The sequence below is a fragment of the Chiloscyllium plagiosum genome, unplaced genomic scaffold, assembly GCF_037043375.1.
Source record: "Chiloscyllium plagiosum isolate Xiang-an unplaced genomic scaffold, Cpla_swu_hap1 HiC_scaffold_25, whole genome shotgun sequence".
Taxonomy (NCBI): Eukaryota; Metazoa; Chordata; class Chondrichthyes; order Orectolobiformes; family Hemiscylliidae; genus Chiloscyllium; species Chiloscyllium plagiosum.
In genome coordinates, this window is record NW_028270163.1 from 16,832,610 (window position 1) to 16,858,657 (window position 26,048).

A 26,048-nucleotide genomic window follows, 5' to 3' on the forward strand; every position below is an offset into this window, starting at 1 on the left:
GCTGTGACTGCGTGGAAATGGTATGTTGTGCAAACAGAATGTTGTCCTGTCAGACTTGGATACATTCATACATTAGTGATTATACTGGGGAAGTACATTGTCGATTGTAAAGTAGTTGTGATATTGTGTGGTCTTAAAAGACACTACATAAATGCCAGAGTTCTTTCATTTTAGACAGATGCACACCAGAAGAACTCTCAGCCATATGTTCTTTTTCTTTATTGATTTTCTTTTGGTCTATTTTAGCCACAGACTTTGACAGTTGCTGTAGGCTACACTTAGTATGGATTTCATTCCCCACCCTAACCCCCTCACAATAGTTCTTTGATTTCAAGAATGAAAATCCCCTTCCAAGATGAATCCTTCTGTAACTGTATTGGGGATTTCTGTGAAATTCTGGAAAAGGTTAACTGAAACTAACACAAATTACCATAGTTCAGACCCCTCTGCGATTTGAATGCAATTTCAGAACTCCGCCAATACATACTGCTCTATGATTTGATTAAAACTTAGAATTGCCTCTGCAGCTGTTTTTTTTTATATAGACAATAGGTGCAGGAGTAGGCCATTCTGCCCTTCGAGCCTGCACCATCATTCAATATGATCATGGCTGATCATCCTCAATCAGTATCCTGCTCCTGCCTTATCTCCATAACCCTTGATCCCCTCTCAGTCTTCTAAACTCAAGAGTATACAAGCCCTGTCGCTCCAGTCTTTCAGCGTAAGGTAATCCCGCCATTCCAGGAATTGACCTTGTGAACCTACACTGCACTCCCTCAATAGCCAGAATGTCTTTCCTCAAATTTGGAGACCAGAACTGCACACAGTACTCCAGGTGTGGTCTCACCAGGGCCCTATACAGCTGCAGAAGAACCTCTTTGCTTCTATACTCAATCCCTTTTGTTATGAAGGACAGCATGCTATTAGCCTTCTTCACTACCTGCTGTACCTGCATGCTTACCTTCATTGACTGGTGTACAAGAACACCCAGATCTCTCTGTACTGCCCCTTTACCTAAATTGATTCCATTTAAGTAGTAATCTGCCTTCCTGTTCTTGCCACCAAAGTGGATAACCATACATTTATCCACATTAAACTGCATCTGCCATGCATCTGACCACTCACCTAACTTGTCCAGGTCACCCTGTAATCTCCTAACATTCTCCTCACATTTCACCCTGCCACTCAGCTTAGTATCATCAGCAAGTTTGCTAATGTTATTACTAATACCATCTTCTATATCATTAACATATATTGTAAAAAGCTGTGGTCCCAGTACTGATCCCTGCGGTACCCCACTGGTCACTGCCTGCCATTCCAAAATGGAGCCGTTTATCACTACTCTTTGTTTCCTATCAGCCAACCAACTTTCAATCCAAGTTAGTACTTTGCCCCCAATACCATGCGCCCTAATTTTGCTCACTAACCTCCTATGTGGGACTTTATCAAAAGCTTTCTGAAAGTCCAGGTACACTACGTCTACTGGATCTCCCTCGTCCATCTTCAGAGTTACGTCCTCAAAATATTCCAGGAGATTAGTCAAGCATGATTTCCCCTTCATAAAACCATGCTGACTCTGACCTATCCTGTTACTACTATCCAGATGTGTTGTAATTTCATCCTTTATAATAGACTCCAGCATCTTTCCCACCACTGAGGTCAGACTAACTGATCTATAATTTCCTGCTTTCTCTCTCCCACCTTTCTTAAAAAGTGGTACAACATTAGCCACCTTCCAATCCACAGGAACTGATCCTGAATCTATTGAACTCTGGAAAGTAATCACCAATGCATCCATGATTTCTCAAGCCACCTCCTTCAGTACCTGGGATGTAGACCATCAGGCCCCAGGGACTTATCAACCTTCAGACCTAACAGTCTCTCCAACACCAAATCCTGGCAAACATAAATTCCCTTAAGTTCAGGTCCTTCAGCCACTGTTACCTCAGGGAAATTGCTTGTGTCTTCCCCAGTGAACACAGATCTGAAGTACCAATTCAATTCTTCTGCCATTTCTTTGTTCCCCGTAATATATCCCCCTGTTTCTATCTTCAAGGGCCCAATTTTAGTCTTAACCATTTTTTTGCCTTTCACATACCCTAAAAAACCTTTACTATCCTCCTTTATATTATTGGCCAGTTTACCTTCGTACCTCATTTTTTCTCTGCGTATTTCCTTCTTAGTAATCCTCTGTTGTTCTTTAAAAGCTTCCCAGTCCTCCGTTTTCCCACTTATCTTAGCTATGTTATACTTTTTCTCTTTTAACTTTATATGTTTCTTAACTTCCCTCATCAGCCATGGCCACCCATGCCTCCTCCTAGGATCTTTCTTCCTTTCTGGAATGAACTGATCCTGCATCTTCTGCATTATACACAGAAATATCCGCCATTGTTCCTCCACTGTCATCCCTGCTAAGGTATTGCACCATTGTACTTTGGCCAGCTCCTTCCCCATAGCTCCATAGTTCCCTTTATTCAACAGAAATATTGTCACTTGCGATTGTACCCTCTCCCTCTCAAATTGCAGATTGAAGCTTATTGTGTTATGGTCACTACTTCCCAATGGCTCCTTCACTTCGAGGTCCCTGACCGATTCTGGTTTGTTGCACAATACCAGATCCAGAATTGCCTTCTCCCTGGTTGGCTCCAGCACCAGCTGTTCTAAGAATCCATCTCTGAGGCACTCCACAAAGTCTCTTTCTTGAGGTCCAATACCATCCTGATTCTCCCAGTCTACCTGCATGTTGAAATTCCCCATAACAACTGTAGTAACATCTTTGCGACAGGCCAATTTCAGTTCCTGATTTAACTTACATCCGACATCCAGACTACTGTTTGGGGGCCTGTAGATAACTCCCAAGAGGGTCTTTTTACCCTTAGTATTTCTCAGCTCTATCCACACTGACTCTACATCCCCTGATTCTAGGTCCCCCCGCGCAAGGGACTGAATATCATCCTTTACCAACATGGCCACCCCAACCCCTCTGCCCGTCAGTCTGTCCTTACGATAGCACGTGTAGCCTTGAATATTCATTTCCCAGGCCCTGTTCACTTGAAGCCACGTCTCAGTTATCCCCACAATATCATATCTGCCAATTTCCAAAAGAGCCTCAAGCTCATCTATCTTATTTCTAATGCTTCGTGCATTCATGTATAGTATTTTTAATTTGTTACTGCCCTCACCCTTCCCATCAACTCCTATTTCACTCAACCTTACAACATGATCCCTTTCTGAGTTTTCTGCCTCATTGATACAGTTGTCTTTCTTGACTTCCCTTGTTCTAACTTTCCCTCCAATTTCCTTCTTAAACATCCAGTTTGTCCCCTCCCCCCCGCTACTTAGTTTAAACGTAGCTGTGTTGCAGTAGCAAACCTGCCTGCCAGAATGCTGGTCCCTAACCTATTAAGGTGCAAACCGTCTCTCTTGTAGAATTTATGCTTACCACAAAAGATACCCCAGTGATTCAAGAATTTAAATCCTTGCTTCCTGCACCAGTTCCCCAGCCACACGTTCAAGTCCATTATCTCCCTGTTTCTGGCCTTACCAGCCTGAGGAACTGGAAGCAAATCGGAGATAACCACCCCGGATGTCCTGCTTTTCAGCCTTCTTCCTAGTTCTCCGAAGTCCCGCTGTAGTATGTTCCTCCCCTTCTTCCCGACATTACTTGTGCCGACATGTGCCACCACCTCTGGCTCTTCACCTTCGTCCTTGAGGATTTCCTGCACTCTGTCTGTGATGTCTTTAACCCTGGCACCAAGAAGGCAACACACCATCCTTAAGTCCCGTATGCTGCCACAAAAACCCCGGTCAGTTCCTCTCACTATGGAGTCCCCTATTGCCACGGCTCTGTGCGATGTCCGACTCTTCCGCTCTGCCTCCACGCCAACCTTTGATTGACAGACCTGGCCGCCTCGCGGACTGGTAGTGTCATCTGTCTCTACTGTTTCCAAAAGATTCAACTTGTTCCTGACAGGTACTTCTCCCGGGGTCTCTTGCACCTGTCTCCTCTCTGCCTTCCTCATCGTCTGCTCTTTTCTGCTCTCTTCTGGTACGATTGGTGTAATAACCTCGCTGAAGGTCTTGTCCAGAAAGATCTCGTTCTCTTGGATGAGCCTAAGGTCCTCGAGTTCTTTCATCAGTGCTGCAATATGCTCTGTCAGTAGCTGAACGTGCACACACTTTCCACACTTATATGAGCCAGACACACCAGAGTCGTTGACCTCCCACATCAAGCACGTAGCACACTGAACCAGTTTGGCAGTCATGTCTTCACCCTCTTCAACTGTGGCGTAATCACTTCACTCAACCTCCTTGTCAAAGACTCCTGAGCTAAAGCCTCACTCTTCAATCCACAGGAACTTCCTTGGACCCTCTTTTTGGGGCAAGTCTGTGGATTTTTAATTTAGGCTAGAGGAGGAGGCCCTACTTTGTACTGGTTGTTACTTGTTTTGAATTTGGACCTGGATTCAGAGGTGACTAGACTCCAAATTCCTCCTCCTGATCACAGTAAACACATTCTCATATTATGCTCCTTTTATGATAATTCATATCACAAATATGTCTCTTGCTATCACCTTGCTGATCCATCTGGTGTTTAACATCTCCTCTAATCCTTTGTTTAATCCTTAATCTACACAAGACTGCATGGACATAATGTTGTTTCACCACAGAAAAGAAGACAATCCATTATGGGTTATCCCCGGTTTCAGGATTATACCATAAGACTATAAGATAGAGGAGCAGAATTAAGCCAGCTGGCCATCAGGTCAGCTCCACCATTCATTCATGGCTGATTGAAGAATCATCCTGATTCTTCTGCCTTTTCCCTGTTAGCTTTAATCCCCTTACCAATCAAGAACCTATCTATTTCTGTCTTAAAAACATTTGATGCACTCACCCCAACAGCCTTCCTTGGCAATGAATTCCACAGACTCACCACCCTCTGGCTGAAGAAATGTCTCCTCATCTAAAGGATCGTCCCTTCCCTCTGTGGCTGTGCCCTCAGTTGCGAATCTCTTCTAATTCTGGAAACATCTTCCTCACGTTCACGCTATTGAGGCTTCTCGATATTCTGTAAGTTTCAATCAAGTTCCCTCTCATCCTTCTAAACTTGACTGAGTACAGACCCAGAGTCCTCAACCGCTCCTTATCTGACAAGCTCATTGAGTGATGTATGAATGCTCTTTCTATCCTATAGTTTATGATTAAGGCTCTTCCAAGCCTCTAATTGCATTAGGCATTAGCAGTTACCCTGCAACATCATCTGTGATAAATGTTCCTTCCAGTTTTTCAATGAATCAGAGTTCACCTCAAAACTTTGTCAACATTACAATTAGCTTTCTCTTATCTGGATAGCTCACCTCTATATGCTGTGTTGAGGTTTGGCTTATACATGTTTTACAATTTGAGATTATGTTCATGGTTTAGGGGTATTTCGATCTAGTGATTTTATATTTTGGGGAAGGTTCTGCCTTTAAATTTCTATAAATATTTCTTCAGCTTGCCTAAGCAGGTATTGTAACATTGACAACAGTGTGAATGGTATGGTGCAGAATCTGATCTGATTCCCACACAACGTACACACATCTTCAATGAGCAAGAACCCTGACAGTTCTTACTCTTGCTAGTACAAGGATCCTAAGGTATCTTATATAAAGTGATGGCTCTGAAAGGGTTAATGCGGAGGACTCCCATTAAGCTCCACCCAGTCTGACGATGTCATAAGGACTTTGGATGGGAAGGAGCAGAACAGCTTAGGATCTTGCGGAAAACAGGTGGAACATTCAGAGCTCTTCATATTCTTAGTTACAAGGTCTCTCTACTCATGTAACTTGTATGTGATTGCTATTATGCAAAGAAATGTGTCTTGCTTAAGACAAGCGCTGCTTCTCATGAGCTTCCTCATCCAACTGAGTCCAAATAGGCCCAGTCGACCCAGGCAGAAAAGTGAATAATGGCAGGATTTATCCAGCCACACGGTGGTCCTGATTGGCATTGCACACTCATTTAGGGGACAGTGAGGTGTGCAGATGCTGGAGATCAGAGTTGAGAGTGTGTTGCTGGAAAAGCACAGCAGATCAGGCAGCATCAGAGAAGCAGGAAAATCGACGTTTCAGGCCGGACCCCTTCCTGCTGTGCTTTTCCAGCAACACACTGTCAACATTGCACACTCATATGCCAAGGTCAACTGGAGCAGGCTACTTCTACTGCCTTAGGTCAGTGCACTTAGTCAGATTAAAATAATAATTAGATTACTTACAGTGTGGAAACAGGCCCTTCGGCCCAACAAGTCCACACCAACCCGCCGAAGTGCACTCACCCAGACCCATTCCCCTACATTTAACCCTGCACCTAACACTACGGGCAATTTAGCATGGCCAATTCACCTAACCTGCACATTTTTGGACTGTGGGAGGAAACCGGAGCACCCGGAAGAAACCCATGCAGACACAGGGAGAATGTGCAAACTCCACTCTTCTCAGGGTGCGGATGTCACCGGAACGATTGGCATTTATTGCTCAGTTTGAGTTGTCCTGAGAGATGCAATGGACCTTGATGCAACCAATGTCTTTTGAGGCCACTTTGAATGACACTTAAATTACATAGGTGTAAGATTGAGTAAAGATGACAGGTTTCTCTCTTTAAAGGACAACAGCAAGCTAATTTTGTTTTTACAATCATCACATAGCTTCATGGTCAGTTTTACAGTTAGTTTTTTTTAAAATTTTTTTATTTTTGAAATTCTCAACATGCAATGCTAATGTATGATTTTGCCTCCTCTGAAGTATTATCCGAATAACACAATCACGAGTGTAATGTTTTTATTACTAAGCTACTCAATGTAGTTTAGCTATTACTGTTTAAAATGTTGTTGATGCCATTAGTCTGAAGATTAATTGTTTCTCAGAGAAGATAATCTTTTATAGTTTGTAGAAATGTATCTCCTGTGTATATATCTGCAAGGTATGCGCTTTTACACTTCCAACAGCTGCTTCTTTCTGTCTTGATAATATTGAAACAAGGATGAGTCATCTGAAAAAAGTCCTCTCCCAGTAACAAGGTTGCAGCTGCTTGTACTTTGGTCTTTTAATATGCTACTAACATCACTGCAAGATATCTTTGTTGTGTTGGCTCAGTAGAAATTCACAGGGAATGGGTGTCAGGAACCTTGAGAGTAGAAACAACCTGCTGATGTGGAAAGCATATTAACATAAACCGCACAAGTGAATGCATCCTGTGCTGGCTTGAACCAAGTTAACGTAGATAGGCAGGAGGCTGGAAGAACGCAGCAAGCCAGGCAGCATCAGGATGTAACAAAGTCGAAATTTCGGGTGTAACCCTTCTTCAGGACTGGGGGTGGAATTTGTAATTATCACAGTTTTAGAATAACTTCCTGTGTACCACTGAATGTCACAAACTGCTGTTGAAACACATATTGAGTCAATTATCTGGAGAATGATGGATATCCGGCAGTAATTTCTTTTGAGTTTCAGAAAATGTCATTGCTGACATCCTAACCCTGAAATTACAGCATTAGAATTATATTTCTGTACTCACTGTTTAAAAGTCTCTCCCTCTCTCTGGGTGGATCTCTCAATGTGAGATTCAAGCCAAATTCAGCAACATTTCATTTTTTATAATGTATTCCTTTATGCGGTATGTGGTATTGGAGCTTGGCTCATGGCATTGTTCTCTGTATTAGGCTAGTCCCACTGCCTTCACAAAGTGTATTTCAAAGGCCCAATATATCTACCCTTCTCTCTAGCTCCTTCACTGTATCTATGCAATATGAGGAACTTTATCAGCTGCTGTCTCCCCTGTTGCACCATAATTCACTCCTGCCCATCTGACTGACTTCCACAAATAGTTTCAGTACCAACTCCAGCCAGAACTTCACCGTATCTTTTAAGTAATGCAAGCTAGCTTTGAGTGGTCCTAGCCTCATACAAATATGGTCTCTCTGCTGAGGATGCAGTGATTCAACAGTGTGTTTTATGCGCACATGATTCATACAAGTTCATAGACAGCACACAGGTGGTGCACTGCCTGCAAAGGAAGGAATGTGCATAAGTGAATTGAATCAGTCTCACTGCTGGTTTGTGGTGTGTGGAGGGATTATGGCATGTGTAGCCACTGTACAATGGGATCATCATTAACATTTCTGTCTTTGACCACATATTTCAATGAAATTTTATCGAGATCCAAGAGCAAACAGGGGGCCAGGCAGCAACCAGTCTGGACCTAACTGTCTATTCCTCTGTAATCAGAACTGTGGAATTCATTTTACAATCAATTGATACAGTCATAGAGTTCTACAGCATGGAGACAGGCCCTTTGGCCCAAACCTGTCCATGCTAACCCCTGCACTTTGTCCACTTCTTATCCTTTCCTATCCATGTATTTGTCCAAATGCCTTTCAATGTACTTGCCTCAACCAAATCTGCTGGCAGCTCATTCTGTATGTGTACCACTCTGTGTAAAAAAGCTGCCCCACAGGTTCCCTTTTATTCTTTCCCCTTTATTCTTTCCCCTCTAACCTTAAACTGACTAGTCCTCGATTCCCCAACCCTGGGAAAAAGACTGAGTGCATTCAACCTATCCATGCCTCTCATGATGTTATACACCTCTATAAGGCCCTTCCTCAGTTTCCTCCGCACTAAAGAAAAAAAAGACCTAACTTGTCCAACCTCTCCCTTTAACTCAGACAGCTGAGTCCTAGCAACATCCATGAAAATTTCTTCTGCACTCTTTCCAGTTTAATAACGTCCTTCCTATAATAACGTGACCAAAACTGAACACAATACTCCAGGTGCGGCCTCACAAACGTCCTGTATAACTGCAACGTAACTTCTCAAATTCTATACTCAGTGCCCTGACTAATGAAGGCCAGTGTGCCAAAAGCCTTCTTCCCTGCCCTGTCTAATTGTGACTTCACTTTCAGAGAACTGTGAACCTGAACTCCAAGATCCTTTTGTTCCACTACACTCCTTAAGGCCCTACCATTCACCATGAAGCTCCTACCTTGATTTGACTTTCCAAAATGCAAGACCTCACATTTATCTATATTAAATTCTATTTGCCATTTCTCAGCCCACTTCCCCAGCTGATCAGGTCCTGCTGCAATTTCTGATAGCCTTTTTATGTTACCGCCTATTTTAGTGTCATCAGCAAATGTACTTGTCTTGCCTTGTACTTTCTCATCCAAATTATTCATATAGATAACAAACAGCAATGGGCCCAGCACCGACCCCTGAGGCACTCCATTAGTCACAGGCCTCCAGTCCAACAAGCATTCTTCCACTATTACCCTCTATATTTGGCAAAATCTCACATTGCTTTGGGATTGGAGTTCTCAACCTCCTAATCAAGAGAAAAGATCACTGCCAGATAAATATCCTTCTTTGGTCAATTCCCATAGCTTCTTGCCTCAAACATTCACCCATTTCAACTGTCTTGCATTATTCCAATCATCATCATCTACTTCCTGCATCTCATTTTATCCAAAAGATATGTTGACTAAGTTTAGTGTTAAACTTGTTCTTTTCACTTGATGTCATTGTCCCTTCTTGTTTTTGGCTCAAGAGTCAGATTAAAAGTTTAATAGTTTGTCTTTTCCATTCAATATTTAGGTATTTAAATTACATCCTCACCTCATGTTGTTTTGATGTGCCGAAAAGGAATCAATTGAGGACTGCATTCTGTTCTCAAAGCCCTTGGATACATGCTGATTGCTCTATTTCACCATCTTTCCACAGCCTTATATCTTTTTGCAATGGTGCACACAAACAGTAATAGGCATAATAGCCTCTTGAGTCTTTCCACCTTCCTACTCAATCATCATTGATTGCAAGAGCCATTTCCACGTTTTTTCTGCATTTCCCTTGATATCCTTGCCTGAACAAGCAAGTATTGTACAGATTTGATGTGCACTTAAACACTGAGCATTATTCATCTTTTAAATGCACTTTAAGGGTCAAGACAGTTCAATAACATGTTAATCATCATACCCTATTATTTTCAGGTCCCAGCTTTCGGACGGCTTCCAATCATATTAAATTTATATCCAAACTCTCTATAACTCACCTTTCGAACCACTCCTAAATGCCCTCGTATTCAGACTTCCCAAAGCATTATATGAATATAATTAGGAACAACCATAAGGAAGGAGTCCCTGAGATCTTATTTAGCGTAGGAAAGATTGACTACCACGAGCAAACATGAAATCAAGTAACCAACTTTTCTAGCAGTGTTTGAAATGGTTTCACGAGTCTGGGTTCTTCAGGAATTGACAAACCATTGGGATGGAATCTGCACTGTAAATTGCAAAAGGAAACAGAGAAGAGAATCTGATTCAGTTTCTAAAGAAGCTAAAAACTGAAACTGAGATTGGAAACTAAAACTACTGGGCAGACTGAAACTGCTAGCGGCCAGATGGAAAAGCTCAAGTCATCCAATCTTGATCTCGGTTGATGAGTCCAGTCTTGCGGTATAGGTGAGCTCAGGAAGGCAGACATCGGATCCAGAAACTGAAATATTTTACTCCAACTCTTTCTGTTACTTGTAGATAATATTGGTGGAAATGTGCCATACAGACTGAATAGAGAAGGCTCTGCAGACATGTGCCATTTTGGTGAAGACCATTTCTGTGATTATTTATGTACTGCTATTGGCTGGGGTCAAGACTAGCTCCGAGAAGGAGAGGAGTTGAAATACTTTGTAAGGAGGACTGATGTTGAAGGGCATTTTGATTGATCTTGATGACCTCTATACGACATGGGTTGATGAACCAATCCATGAAATTGACCTTAATTAGACATGCCATTGAATGTGTGGTTTATGGTTTAGAATGGACCACAATTTCTCTGATAATTCATGTTTTAGTTGTGATTTGGGTTTTCATGAGATTAGTGGTTAGCCAAGATTGTACTTAGTATTTTCTGTGTTTGTGTCAGTTATAAAAAATGCTCTTCTGTTTTGAAATCATGGAATCTTGTGGCTTCATTCTTTTCACAGGTAACCGGAACTTTTAAAAGTGATTGATTGAGACTGAAAAATAACACCATTAATTCATTCTGATTAAAATGGTAGCAACTATTAAAGTTTCATAACACAGTCTTGAAAATGAAAGAACTAGAAACTCAGGAATACAATTCATTTTAATCCTTTGTCAACATTTCTCTTCAATTTGACACCATTTGAAAAATTAGCCCACCCTTTTTCTCTTTCCCACCCCCACCCGACACCAATCCTGCCCATTCCGATCACCCATGAAGTGTTAGTTCCAGAATTTCCTGCATAGAGATTGGCAGCTTTTTACTTTTAAAACTTTCTTGCTTCATTCATATTTGTAGCACTAATGGTCCACCATTTTACAGTTTGATTAGATTCGCTACAGTGTGGAAACAGGCCCTTTGACCCAACAAGTCCACACCGACCCTCCGAAGAGCAACCCACCCAGACCCATTCCCCTACATTTACCCCTGACTAATGCACCTAACACTACGGGCAATTTAGCATGGTCAATCCACCTAGCCTGCACATCTTTGTGACTGTGGGAGGAAACCAGAGCACCCGGAGGAAACCCACGCAGACACGGGGAGATTGTGCAAACTCCACATAGACAGTGGCCTAAGGCGGGAATTGAACCCAGATCCCTGGTACTGTGAGGCAGCAGTGCTAACCACTGAATCACCATGCTGCCCATTGTTGTTAGTTCCAGAATTTCCTGCATAGAGATTGGCAGCTTTATACTTTTAAGGGCCCATTGCAAACACTGGATTTTGTGCTAAAAGCACAATCACATGATAATGTATAATTCCCATGCTTTGATCCCTTAGCAATGCTCATGAAATCATGTTCTGGAATCTTTTCGACTATGCAAATTTTCTTGCTACATACATATTTGTAGCACTAATGGTTCACCATTTTACAGTTTGTTGAGAAGTTTTTTTAAGCCCTCTGTTTATTCCGGCTCTCTGTTCTTAAACAAAGACCTCTAGTGAAAAATGAGGTGCAAACTATAAAATGGAACCTAATCAAAATTGAACACACTGAAAAACACCAAGTTAGACAATGACTATGAAAAGCAATTGAAATTATTTTTTTCCAAAGCTATAAAGCTCTCGGAATAATGCGAAATCATATCTAATTCCTCCCATTATATTCTTTATTCCGACTTTATTGGAGGCACTAACCAGGGATTGAAGGCATTCATGTGAACTTGGCTGATAATAGGTTTCAAAACAACTTTGTGTGGACACTGGGGAAATTTGACAGCATGAGTTAAGCCATTTATACTGTGCAATTAAACTTCCAAATAACTCTCCGCCCTCTTTAAGAAGTGAAGCGTGAGTTTTAATCATTAATAATTTACACATTTCACACATCCATCACCGCTGAATAGAAATTAGTAAGGTATAAGCACCGATGAGTGTGACATCACATGAGTAAAGAATATTAATAAATTTAAATACAGCTTTGCCAATTATGACAGCAATTCACAAAAAAAATCTGGATGAAGATGCTGCCGAATATAATGACTTTTCTTATTAGCTAAGTCCCAATCTAGAGTCTTCATTTTTATTGCCTGAATATTATTCTGAATATTTTAGGAGGAGACTACAATGACTTCTTATTGCTTTTCTGCCTGGGTGGGCATGAAAGCATCCTATGAATGTAATCAGGAACAACCATGAGGAGTAGGACCTTGTTCTTTTTAGCATAGAAAAGATTGACAACAGCAGTAATGAGCAAGGAAAAATGAATGCAAATATCCAACTTCTCCAGCTATGGCTATTGTTGGCTTCATGGGCCTTGGCACTTTAGGACTTAATCATTTATTCTGATAAACGATGGCAACAGATTCAGTCTGAACTATTGAATTCACAGCGCACAATCTTGGACCGGAAAGAGATGGAGATCAGAAAATTGCATGTTTTTTTCTGTTCAGTGTTTTTGTTGTGTGAAAGTTTTGTAGCAGAGCAGGTAAGTGTTCCTCCTGCTGAACCAGAAGGTCCAGGTCCAAATTAAATTCCAGGCTTAATGGATATGGAAGGTACATTCATAATATGGACAAAGAGGTTAAATTATCAAACTGCAAATCTGTGCAGTGCATCTATTGTCGGTGGTAGGAGCAGGAGATTCTGCTGGCCCGCTATACTTGATATGGAATGGCAATGCTCAAGCTATGGCTACTGATGACAGGTCAGTGACCCGTTCCAGGAGGAAATAACAATGGAAATAGATGTAAGCATGTACTTTATCAGTCTTGTGTATAAGGGATAGAGATAACCTCTAAGTCCAAGTATTTATTACAGATACAATCCTGGAAGCAGGAGAAGAGCATAATAGATTAGAATGGTGGCAGGCCAGAAACTGACTGCATTCTCTGCTTTGTCTAAATTAAGTTCTGGATGCAAAGTCCTAAGCATGACGTTCCTCAACTTGCATCACCAACTGAAGTCCTTACCGGGTCAAATAATGGTCAATTCTTGTCGCTTATATGGACAAAAGTAGCGTCGATAGAATGTGGTGCTGGAAAAAGCACAACAGGTCAGGCAGTATCCGAGGAGCAAGAGAGTCAATGTTTCAGGCTCAACCCTTCTTTAGGAGACTACAGTGAGGTTGAGTAAAGTGACCACACTTCTATGGTGCAAAACATAATACAACTAAAAGGCTTGAAAAGGAAAATAGTTATGACGGGGTTGGGGGAGAGGGGTGCCTTTATAAGGTTCTAATCTATTTAAAACTTGGCAGTGTCATTGTTTACAATAACAAACTGCATGATCACTTAAGTCTTCATACTTGAATTCACCAATAGGGATTTCTACCCACTACAGTTGGGTGGCAATGACAATTTGGGAAAATTACTGCAGAAGCCATCCTCTTTTCAATTGTATCTTAGTCAAATGGCATTGACTTTAAGAGGGTGTGCTTTAAGAGCATGGTGGTTCAGTGATTAGCACTGCTGTCTCACAGCACTAGGGTCCCAGGTTCAAATCTATTCTTGGCAATTGTCTATGTGGAGTTTGCATGTTCTCCCCATGTTGCTCCGGTTCCTTCCACAGTCCAAAAACGTGCTGATTAGTTGGCTGGGCCTTGCTAAATTGCCCATAGGTCAGGCGGATTAGCCATGGAATATGTAGGGTTATAGGGACGGGGGTTAGATCTGGATGGGATGCTCTTCAGAGGGTTATTGTGGGCTCAATGAGCTGAATAGCCTGCTTCCACAATGTCGGAATTCTAAATTATTGTGTAAGGGCTTTAGGACTCTAGAGTAACATTGGGATGATGTCGAGGATCTGCTTCTTACTGGGAAACACACGGTGACCTACAAAGAAACTTGAAATCTAGTCATGTGTAAGTGAGAAATCTGTGAAGTAGTTTGACTTGCATTATGTGAAAGAGTTTATGAATAGTCTTTCATTAAGGTAGCAACAAGAGTACATCCCTGAATGCCATGTATTATATATCTAATCTGAATTCGTAATAAGCAGTGTCATAAAGAAGTCTAAACCTGAAGACAGTTCATGAACTTGTCTTCTCCTTGACCAGTCTGTCTTAAGCCCAAATTCATGGATATGGAGATAAAACCACATAACACAAGGGAAAGGACAAATAGCAGTCGCAGTGGACAATGTTTTCAAACATTCACTTTTGAAGTCGTGTTTATGATTTTCTGAAGTATCAATCAAGGTTTTATTTCTCTACTCTGAAAGAAAGCTCTCAAAGTATTGCTAGTGAATATGAAGATGCTTTTTTATTTTGTCACCATCACAATTTGTAGCATGTCTGCTCTAAAAATTGTATTTTTTAGCTTGGAACAAAAGTAATTCAGCTTGTTGATAAGTGTAAAATGTAACGTTGGCCTCTCTTAATCATTGTGGACTTATGATAAATCTGTATGTTTGCCTCTGTCAGACTAATAGTGCATTTCAGGTCGATTTCCCCCAACTTCATTACCTGGTGACTGCTTTATATTTTCAGAAGCGTCTCACATCAATGAGAAATACAACTGCAGTGCTCCTAGCACAGCAAGAATACTAATCATTACAGACTTCACTATGTCTGTGAAGGGAAAGTGTTCCAAAATAATGTTCAAAAGCACTACCCTAATGTTTCTTAATCAAGGCAGCATGGCAAATGCCATTTGCTTCTCAGGTGGCCACTTACCCACTTAACTAAGTAGACAGCATGCATAATTAATACAACAAACTAACTTGCTGTGTGCCGAAGGGGCACATTTGTTACTGGCTTCTAACTGTGGCAATCTACAGAAGCTGTTTACCTTCTTCCTCTTGTTTCTCTGCCAGAGGCAGGTCCAACACACAGTGCCACAATTGGCAGAACAGGTTGAGTGAGGTGGCAGGTCGCAAATCCATCCCAGTTGGCACACGGATCGTGTGTTGTTGGCACCAATCTGTTCCACACCGGCCACTAATCAACCAGTCCCGAGAAGGAACCCTAGTTGCTGTGAAAAAACTAGCCTTGCCTTGTAGCTAGAGTCTGGATAGTAACGGTAACAACTGTAATTTCTTCCTCGCACATGGCACGTGCTGATCACTCTTACTGCCTGCTGTTGGAACTTACAAGTTGATAGGTATCCAGTTTGGCAATATTATAAATGCACCTTCCTTAATGACTGAGGCTGGGGTATTGCCATAAGACTGCCTCACAGTTAAATCACTGATGTGTTTTCACATTCTTAACAAGTTTACTGTCCTAATTAATTTGGAGTAAAATTTAAAAGGAGCGAGTTCATGTTGGGACTTGTATGTACTCGACATACTACCATCTATCCTTGTCTGATTTTAAAGGCCAGACAGTTAGCTTCTAACTGGCAGCTCAAGAAAAGTTCAAATCGGCTTCTCTTGATGGTTGGTGAACATAAACATCTCAGTGTTGGATTTCAAAAAGAGCAGACTTGTTCTCCCTGATATCCTAGTCTTTAATTTTCCCTCAATTAACATGAAAAAACAGATTATTTGGCTATGACCAGATTCCTGTTTATTGGATCCTGTTTTACACCCCTCCTCCCCCACACTACAATGCAACTGCAATTCCATTAATAGAGTCGTAGAGATGTACAGCACCGAAACAGACCCTTCGGTCCAACTTGTCAATGCCCATATCCCTCCAAACTCTTCCTATTCATATACCCATTCAGATACCCTTTAAATGCTGTAATTGTATCAGCCTCCATCACTTCCTCTGGCAGCTCATTTCATACACGCACCACCCTCTACATGAAAAAGTTGTCCCTTAGTTCCCTTTTAAATTTTTCCCTCTCACCCTAAATCTATATCCTCTAGTTCTGCACTCCCCCACTTTAGGGGGTAAATAGACCTTGTCTATTTACCCTATCCATGCCCCTCATGATTTTCTAAACCTGTATAAGGTCACTCCTCAGCCTCTGACGCTCCAAGGAAAACAGCCCCAGCCTATCCAGCCTCTCCCTATAGCTCAAATCCTCCAATCCTGGCAATATCCTTTTGAATCTTTTCACGCCCTTTCAAGTTTCACAACATCCTTCCAACAGGAGGGACACTTGAATTGCTCACAATATTCCAACAGTGGCCTAACCAATGTCCTGTCCGCAACATGACCTCCCAACTGCTATACTCAATGCTCTGACCAATAAAGAAAAGTATACCAAACCCCTTCTTCACTATCCTATCTACCTGTGACTCTACTTTCAAGGAACTATGAACCTGCACTCCAAAGTCCCTTTGTTCAGGAACACTCCCCAGGACCATAACATTAAGTGTATAATTCCTGCCCTGATTTGCCTTTCCAAAATGCAGCACCTCACATTTATGTAAATTAAACTCCATCTGCCACTCCTCAGCCCATTGGCCCATCTGATCAAGATCCTGTTGTACTCTGAAGTAACCTTCCTCGCTATCCACTACACTCCAATTTCGGTGTCATCTGCAAACTTACTAACTATACCTCCTATGCTCGCATTTGTATAAATGACTAAAAGGATCCTTGTGGCCTCCAGTCTGAAAAGCAATCCTCTACCACCATCCTCAGTCATCTACATTCGAGCCAGTTCTGTATCCAAATGGTTAGTTCTCCCATGAAATAGTGTTCATTGCCTGCAAAGTGCATTTGGATTTACTAAAGTTGGAAAGAAAGCCACATTAATGCAAGTTATTTGTTGCTGTTTTGCTGAATTTAAACTTTGTTAATTAAAACATAGATGTTTATCTATCACTCCACTGCTGTTGATACTTTTTCACCATATTGGCTCCAAAGTGCCCTCCAGAGTAAATTGCAATGTGCCCATTGCAGCAGAATATATTTTAAATCACAGTTAAGATTAGAGTATCTTTTTTCTCGACCTTGCATTTCATGTTTCATCTGTAGCTGAAAATGTGTTGCTGGAAAAGCGCAGCAGGTCAGGCAGCATCCAAGGAACAGGAGAATCGACGTTTCGGGCATAAGCCCTTCTTCAGGAAGGGCTGGATGCTGCCTGACCTGCTGCGCTTTTCCAGCAACACATTTTCAGCTCTGATCTCCAGCATCTGCAGCCCTCACTTTCTCCTCGAAGATGTTTCATCTGCACCAAGTTTAACAATGATGGCGTTTATCTTGAAAATTGCCTGAATGTTCCTGAATTGTGGGTAGAAAAGCTTTTTTGTTTACATTCTGAGGTGGTCTACAAATCAAAGAGCTAAGAGAAGAAATGGATTACCTCCATGCAACATGGATCTATACAAGTGTGAACAAATGAGTTTCATTAAGGATGGTCTGTTTCCTTTCTCCTCTGAACAAGGAGCCAAGTTAAAAATAAATGAGCATTAAGGAGACACTTACAGCATTAGTAACTCAGCTAGTTTCTTCTTCAGATAAATGGAGAAGTCAGATCTCAACTTTGTCCCTTCCTAAAGTCTTCATAATGAATTGAAGTCTAGGAATCTTTTTTCAAGTGCGTGGCCTACGCTTTTGGGAAAGAATACATCTGAAAATGGTCATGGTTAAGGACATACTTTATTACGTGGTCACACATTTTATGGTAACTCAATAAGCTCAATTCCATTTTAATTTCATACTGTTCCAGAATTTTTCTAACCTAATGTTTGATATGAATTTTGACAGTTTCTTCTACTTTTCAATGAAAACGTCAAACCTATAGCTAGGCTTGTTGCATAATCTGTCAGAGCTCCGATTGTGAATGAAGAAAAATCAGCTTGATTCTTTTATTGCTATTAACTAGTAAAATGAACCGTGGGCAGTATGTTACTTTCTGTAATCAACTATGGATGATCCAGAGAATGTTGATGAAATAAATAAGTCTTTCTCATCATGTGTAATTGATTCATTGCCTTTTTTTAAGATGCACCTTCTGTTGCTGGGGCTCATCAAGAAAAAGAAGCATGTTCACTCAATTAAATTATGCACTTGGACCATGTTCAGGGAAGATAATCAAGATTGTAAGACTTGATGTGGTTGCTATGCAATTGAAAAACAAATATAGTAGACATATAAAGGGAATGATATTGGGATGCTGATCACCTAGACAATACTGAAAATTTCACAAGTCTGACAGCTGTTGAGAGGATGGATGCAGTAATATCTGGTTGGCATTCCTATGGAACATAAGCTCATCATTTATCTTCAATGCAGCTAATGGATCTGCAATGCGTTTACAATAGTTCCTGTTTTAAATAACTATTTCCTTCATTATAGGTCCCCTATGATGACCTGCGCTATCTGTTTGGTGAGATTATGTATGGAGGACACATCACAGATGATTGGGACAGACGGCTATGCAGAACTTACCTGGAGGAATTTATTAAGCTAGAGATGATGGAAGGAGAAGTGCTATTGGCAGCAGGATTTCCTCTCCCTCCTAACCTGGACTACAATGGCTATCATCAGGTAACTGATTATTTCCCATGTACTTACAAACCCACTCACTTTCAATAATCCATTCATTATGATAAATATTTGAATTTCACTTCTGTCTTATTACCTAAAACTTTGACTTAAATTGTTTCTTGTTAACATAAAATTATTTGTCTTGCTTGTTGAACTCCCCTTTCAAGAGTCGAGGTTGTGGTATCGTAACATTTCCTAGCTTAAATTAATTTGATAGTTTCAGATTAATTGACCAATTCTGACTGGAAGGCACACATTTTTTATGGACTCTTCTGAGGCCATTTTGACATTTTGATTGTGGGATTAATTAATCCTACCTTCACTTTCACCTGGAGCTTTTTTAACACTGTCTAAATAATGTACCCTTAAATTTGACTCTTAAAGCATTGTGACGTAAGAAATAGAGACAGGCCATTCAGCCCCTCAAGCCTGCCCCGTCATTAAACACCATCATGGCCGACATGTTCAAGCCTCAATTCATCTTTCATGTCTGCTCATTATTGCCCTCAAATCCCTGATGTCTACCACCTCTCTAAATGCTACTAGTGATCTCACCTCCACAGTTCTCTGGGGCAGAGAATTCAAGTCCAATTTAAAAGCAATCTAGCAGCAACACTTGGGCTTATTATGGACCAATTAATGGACAATAGCAGTGGAGCATGCCAAACTGCATAGTTTGCTCTGTTGGATATCACTCAAACAGTATGTATCACATGAACACAGGCCATACAATCTTTTTTGTATCCTTAGGATGCAGATTCAGTTCAAATAAAGAGAGACTGAGCTGAGCTGCTCTTATTCCTGATTACAAAAAGTGTTTTGTAATGTAAGAATTAAAGCATTCTTATAAATTTGGTGACACAACTGAAAACAGGTTGGAAGGTTGTGAAGAGCTGTCAATCTGAAAATCTTGCTTAAATGGATAGGTGGAGTATCCCATCAAGATATACATAGTTAGAACTGCAAAGATTAGACCAATTAGACCAAAACCATTTCAGTTCAGCATTTAAACCACAAGCATGCTCCTCTCTACATCTGATGTGAGAAACCTACTCCTTTAAAAAAAGTATTGCATTTATACAGTCAAAGTATAGCCCTTTAATTCAGATGTGTATTTTTCGTTTACCCGTTTCTTTTCGTTGACAGTACATTGATGATTTGCTTCCACCTGAATCTCCCTACCTGTATGGTCTCCACCCAAATGCAGAGATTGGGTTCCTGACACTAACCTCAGAGAAGCTCTTCCGTACTGTGCTGGAAATGCAGCCCAGGGACAGCAGCGGAAGAGAAGGGGGAGCGACCACACGAGAAGAAAAGGTAATGAAGAAGTTTAAGGAGTAAAATTGTACTTCCCAGAGATCTCTGCTGATTGATTAATTTACCAGCTAGTTATTGTCATGTCAGATACAAATTGAAGTTAACACTTGTTAATTTATCATTTGATTAAAGGCTGTGTCTAACTGGAATAAAGACTGGAGAAACTCATCAGGTCTGTTGGCATCTGTGGACAGAAACTGGAGTTCATGTTCCAGTTCAGAAGAAGGATCACTGGACTCAAAACGTTAACTCTACTTTCTCTCCACAGATGCTGCCAGACCTGCTGAGTCTCTCCAGCAATTTGTGTTTTTGTTTTGGATCCTCAGCCTCCGCAGTTCTTTGTTTTATTTTCGTGGAGTCTGTGCGGCCTCGTTTGTGAAGGAACCAGCTTTCCAGTGCCCGTGTAGTCGGAATGATTTGTCATTTCTTACCCACTCTCATCCTGATGGGTTGTTGCAAGGAAGATCAATGGAAATTTGGAGACCTTTCCCTCCTAGACCTGTATACTGATGACAATGAGGTCCAACTTTCCACCGCCCATCTCAAAACCTCCAGCTGCCCCACTGCTGTCAGACTGGAATCCAACTTTTGACAAACTTTAACATCTGCTTTGAGAGGATTTCAACTAATTGCACTACAAGAAGCATGTGGTTGTGCTAGAGAGGATGCAGAAACGATTCACTGAAACGTTGCCTGGGCTGGAGCAATTGAGCTAGGGAGAGAGACGAGACAAGCTGGGGCTGTTTACATTAGAGCGGAGAAGGTTGAAGGAGGATCTGTTTGAGGGATACAAAGTTACAGTGCATGGACAAGGTGGACAGGGAAAATATTCCCTTGTTAAAGGGGTCAGTAACCAGCTGGTTTAGAGGAAATTTGAGGAGGAAAATTCACCCAGACAATAGTGAGTATCCAGAACTCACTGCTGAAAAGGGTGGGAGGGACAGGGGTCCTCCTGATGTTTAGGAAGCATTGGGTGAGTAGTTAACATCCCAGGACATCCCAGATGTTGTCCTACTTCAAGGACTGTAATTTTCCCACCCCTGTGATCAACAATGCCCTTAATCACATCTCCTCCATTTCCAACACCTCCGCTCTTGAATCCCTACCCCCTCCCCCACCTTAACAAGATTAGAATCCCCCTGTTCCTCACATTCCACACCACTAACATCCAAATGCAGTGTATCATCCTCCACAATTTTAGCCGGCTGTCAGACCCCACTACCAAAAATGTATTCCCCTCCCCATCCCATCTGCATTCCGTAGGGACTGTTCCCTCTGCGACTCCATCGTTAGGTCCACACTTCCTACCAACCCCCTCTCCACATCTAGCACCTTCCCCTGCCATCATAAGAGGTGCAAAAACCTGTTCCCATATCCCATCCCACCTCTCACCTCCATCCAAGGCCTCAAAAGATCATTCCAAATCCAGCAGAGATTTACTTGTATATTCTCGGACCTCATTTATTATATCCGGTGCTCTTGATAGGGTCTCCTCTATATCAGAGAGACTGAGCGCAAACTCTCAGAATGGTTCAGGGAACATCTCTGCTTCGTACGCACCAACCAACCCCACCTTCCTATGGCCATCTATTTCAACTCCCCCTCCCATTCCCCTGAGCTCATATCCATTCTGGGCCTCCTCCACTGCTCAAACAAGGCCATCTACAAACTGGAGGATGAATACATCATCCTCAGGAGCCTATAACCAAATGGCCTAAACATTGAATTCACCAGTTTCCAAATGTCCACTCCTCACACCCCATCCTAGATCTAACCCTCTGACTCAGCTCTGCCCTATTGACCTGACCTACCTGTCCAAGTTCCTTCCCAACTATCTGCTCCACATTTCCCATTGATCTATCACTATCACCTCCCACCTACCTTTTCGCTAGCTCCCCCATTTATCTCTCAGCCCCATTCCCCTCCCCAGTCCTGAAGAAGGGTTATGCCCGAAACATTGACTCACTTGCTCCTCTGATGCTGCCTGACTTGCTGTGCTTTTCCATCCGCACACTTTTGTGACTCTGACTCTCCAGCATCAGCAGTCCTCACTATCTCCAAGTTGAAACACCATAGCATACAGGATTATAGGCGAAGTGCTGGGAAATGTAATTAGACTGTATCAATGTTTGATGACAGTATGGGGCTGAAGGTTTTTTTTCTCCATACTAGAAAAATTCTAGGACACTCTATGACTGTCTGTGAGAAGCACTCAAACCTGTTTTCCTGATTGAAATGTTTCAAGTTACTGGCTAACCTCCCACACAGGACTGAGGTAGAAATCATAGATCTCGATGCTGCTTCTGGCAAAGGACCTGGTTCCTTCCCCACCCCCCAGTCCTATCACAGCTGACCCTGCAAGATTAGGAATAGCAATAGTCAGAAAAGGCTGTAGGAATTGTTAAAGAGTCATACAGCACGGAAACAGACCCTTCGGAGCATCCAGTCCATGCCAACCATAATCCCAAAGCAAACTAGTCCCACCTGACCACTCCTGGCCCATATCCCTCTGATTCTGGATCAGTGGTGCTGGAAGAGCACAGCAATTCAGGCAGCATCCGACGAGCAGGAAAATCGACGTTTCGAGCAAAAGCCCTTCATCAGGAATAAAGGCAGAGAGCCTGAAGCGTGGAGAGATAAGCTAGAGGAGGGTGGGGGTGGGGAGAGAGTAGCATAGAGTAAATGACCTGGGAGTTGCAGTGGGAGAGGGACTCCCTGAGATTCTTGTAGAGAGAGGAGGAAAACTTCTTCAAGGCAGGCGTCCTTGCAAGAGGATTCGCAGTAGGGTTAAAATCAACGAGGTAAAAACAATGACTGCAGATGCTGGAAACCAGACAACGAGGTAAAAACAATGACTGCCTGATCGTCGGATGCTGCCTGAATTGCTGTGTTTGCCCGAAACGTCGATTTTGCTGCTCGTCGGATGCTGCCTGAATTGCTGTGCTCTTCCAGCATCACTGATCCAGAATCTGGTTTCCAGCATCTGCAGTCATTGTTTTTACCTCGTTGATTTTAACCCTACTGCGAATCCTCTTGCAAGGATGCCTGCCTTGAAGAAGTTTTCCTCCTCTCTCTACAAGAATCTCAGGGAGTCCCTCTCCCACTGCAACTCCCAGGTCATTTACTCTATGCCACTCTCTCCCCACCCCCACCCTCCTCAAGCTTATCTCTCCACGCTTCAGGCTCTCTGCCTTTATTCCTGATGAAGGGCTTTTGCCCGAAACGTCGATTTTGCTGCTCGTCGGATGCTGCCTGAACTGCTGTGCTCTTCCAGCACCACTGATCCAGAATCTGGTTTCCAGCATCTGCAGTCATTGTTTTTACCCCATATCCCTCTGAGCCTTTCCTATTCATGTACTTGTTCAAATGTCTTTTGAATGTTTTAATGGTATCACATCCACCACTTTCTCTGCAAGTTCATTCCACATGAGAACCAGCCCCTCTGCAAAATATTTGCCCCCTCATGCCTTTTTAAAATCTTTTTCTTCACACCTTAAAATGTGTGCCTTAATCTTGACATCCCCCATCTGGCCCCCTAATTGTCATTATAACATTGGAGAGAGCGTGTTTAACAAGAAATCACTGGAGCTTTTGACAAAAGCAATGTGATAGCTGTGGGGAACTTTAATCATAATAAAGACTGAATCAATCCAACTGACAAAGATTACAGTATTTAGACTGTGTATTTGTTTGTAGAATGTGTTTGTGGCAGTTTCCTGGATCTAACTAGGGAAAAGGTCATTTTGCATTTAATATTGTGCACTGAGGTTCAGTTAAGCATTAATATCATAGTTTAATAAACTAATTTAATGGAAAATCTGAAATAAAATCAGAAAATGTTGGAAATGTTCAGGTCAGGCAGCATCTGTGGAGATAGGAGAGTTAACATTTCAGGTCAATAAGCCTTCATTAGAATTGGGTAATGTTAGAAATGTAATAGCTTTTATCCAGGTGGACTGGGGATAAAGAGGAAAAGTCATAAAAGGAGAAGCTCTGTGATAGGGCAGACCCAGGGCAGACCTGTGATAGTAGGCATTAAATGACAAAGGCTTTAGTGGTACTGGGACAAAGGGAGTAAGAAAGGGACAAGGAATGTTCAGTCTGCAAGCACGATCTTGAGTTTCTGCTCATTTTAATTCTGCGCCATGCCTTCATACTGACCTTCCTGGCCTTGGTCTGCTACACTTCACTACTCTAGTGAAACTTAACACAGGCCTGAGGAACAACACCTACCTTTCAATTAAATGTGTAACGTACTTCCACACTCAACATTGTGTTTGTCAATTTCAGTCTGTAACCTTTGCCTCCTTTACTTTGCATGCTTTGATCTTCCTCTTGCTTTTTCTAACCTCAGACTGCACCTGTTCGTTATTATGCAGCTCACATACTCTAGACACGTCTTCTGTCCCTTCACTCTCCCATTGCCACTCTCTTTGGCCCTATGCAAGCAACATTTTTGTTGTTTAATCTCTCCCATCTTTTGCCCTGTCACAGGTCTTCCCTTTTCTTCTATTTCCACCCTCCTGCCTTTCAGTGGCTTGAAACCTCTAACATTTCCTAACTTTTTCCAGTTCGGATAGAATATCGTTCTTATTTCTCTATCCAGAGTTGCCGCCCAACCTGTTGAATATTTTGAGTTTTTCTGCATTTATCCCTCTAAATTGAGACTATTAGTACTAGTGTAACTAGATCCCTATTGTTTCCCCTATGATTCAGTCAGTCGCTTGCTCTATGAATGGAAGATTGGATATGTTCCCAAATGTTTTATCTGTAAATGTTTTTGGGATGTTCCATTTTCATGAATGACTAAAAATCTAAGCGAAAGAACAAACTTAATCAAAATTGAAAATATGAGATTTTTAGGTAAAATATGATTTGGTTCTACCTGTTGGCTGATGCAACAAATGTTACTGAAATGGTAATAGGATATATAGGTTTACAGTGAGTGTATGTTATCATAAATGGAGTATGGATAGGAAATGGTTATATAGAACAATGATTGGCAATCAATGTATGGATTTTGTTCCACTGATTCAACATTATTAGTAATGTACGGAGTGGTAAATAATGTTCATTTGTCTTTAGACAAGAGCAAAAAGTGTGTGTTTGGTACATGGTCAGAATTTATTATGTCAGCAACGTCTCTCATGATATCTAAGCAGATTCAGAGCTTTCTGATACCACAGAACAGAGAATAATGGATTATGATTCCATATTTGCTCAGCCATTATGAAAAGAGAATTTTTCATATATCATCAGCACAAGTGCCACATCATCAGCACAAGGTAATGCTTATTAAAGGTCAAGGGCTTAATCAGAGTACGAGTTGGAGAGAGACCTAGGTGTAGAATGCCCTCTTGGCAGTGAGTTGAGCAAGGACTTAGCTGAGGTGCAGAAGCAGGTAGCAAATAGGATGCAGAAGTGAATGAGCAGCTGGGAACTGATGTGCCATCTCAATTATATCTGCTCATCGAGTGTACTTGGAAGATCTCCTAATGGGTTTATATATTTTCCTTTTAATATATTCCGCTATGAAAACTCTTCAATCCACTTGAGGCCTATGGCTTAGATTTGAAGTTGTATTGCATTTCCAATGTGTGAAGGACAAAATGTTTTATGGGCAGTAGTGGCTAGGGGGTTAATTTGAGACTTGATTTTCATATGTCCTGACCTTCATCATTATTATTCTTTCAGGTTACAATCCCTTGAAGAAATAATGAGCCAAACTAATCATTAACCATTCCTTTGGGTGAAATTGTTACAGTTAATAAACTCCAGTCCTCAGCAAATTCAACTCATCAGTCTCTTTTTTAAGTTCCTGATTCTCTTTGTTTCTAGATGTGATT

At 41.6% G+C, this 26,048-nt stretch overlaps 1 protein-coding gene across 1 annotated transcript in view; it reads left to right on the forward strand.

Annotated features, from left to right (window-relative positions):
* dnah9 (dynein, axonemal, heavy chain 9) overlaps nt 1–26,048 on the forward strand; it is a 528,899-nt gene that overhangs the window by 458,757 nt on the left and 44,094 nt on the right. Inside the window, exons 65-66 of the mRNA XM_043714478.2 lie at nt 18,694–18,885; nt 20,032–20,202. Of these exons, the coding sequence (XP_043570413.1) occupies nt 18,694–18,885; nt 20,032–20,202 (363 nt within the window). The remainder of the gene's footprint in view (nt 1–18,693; nt 18,886–20,031; nt 20,203–26,048) is intronic.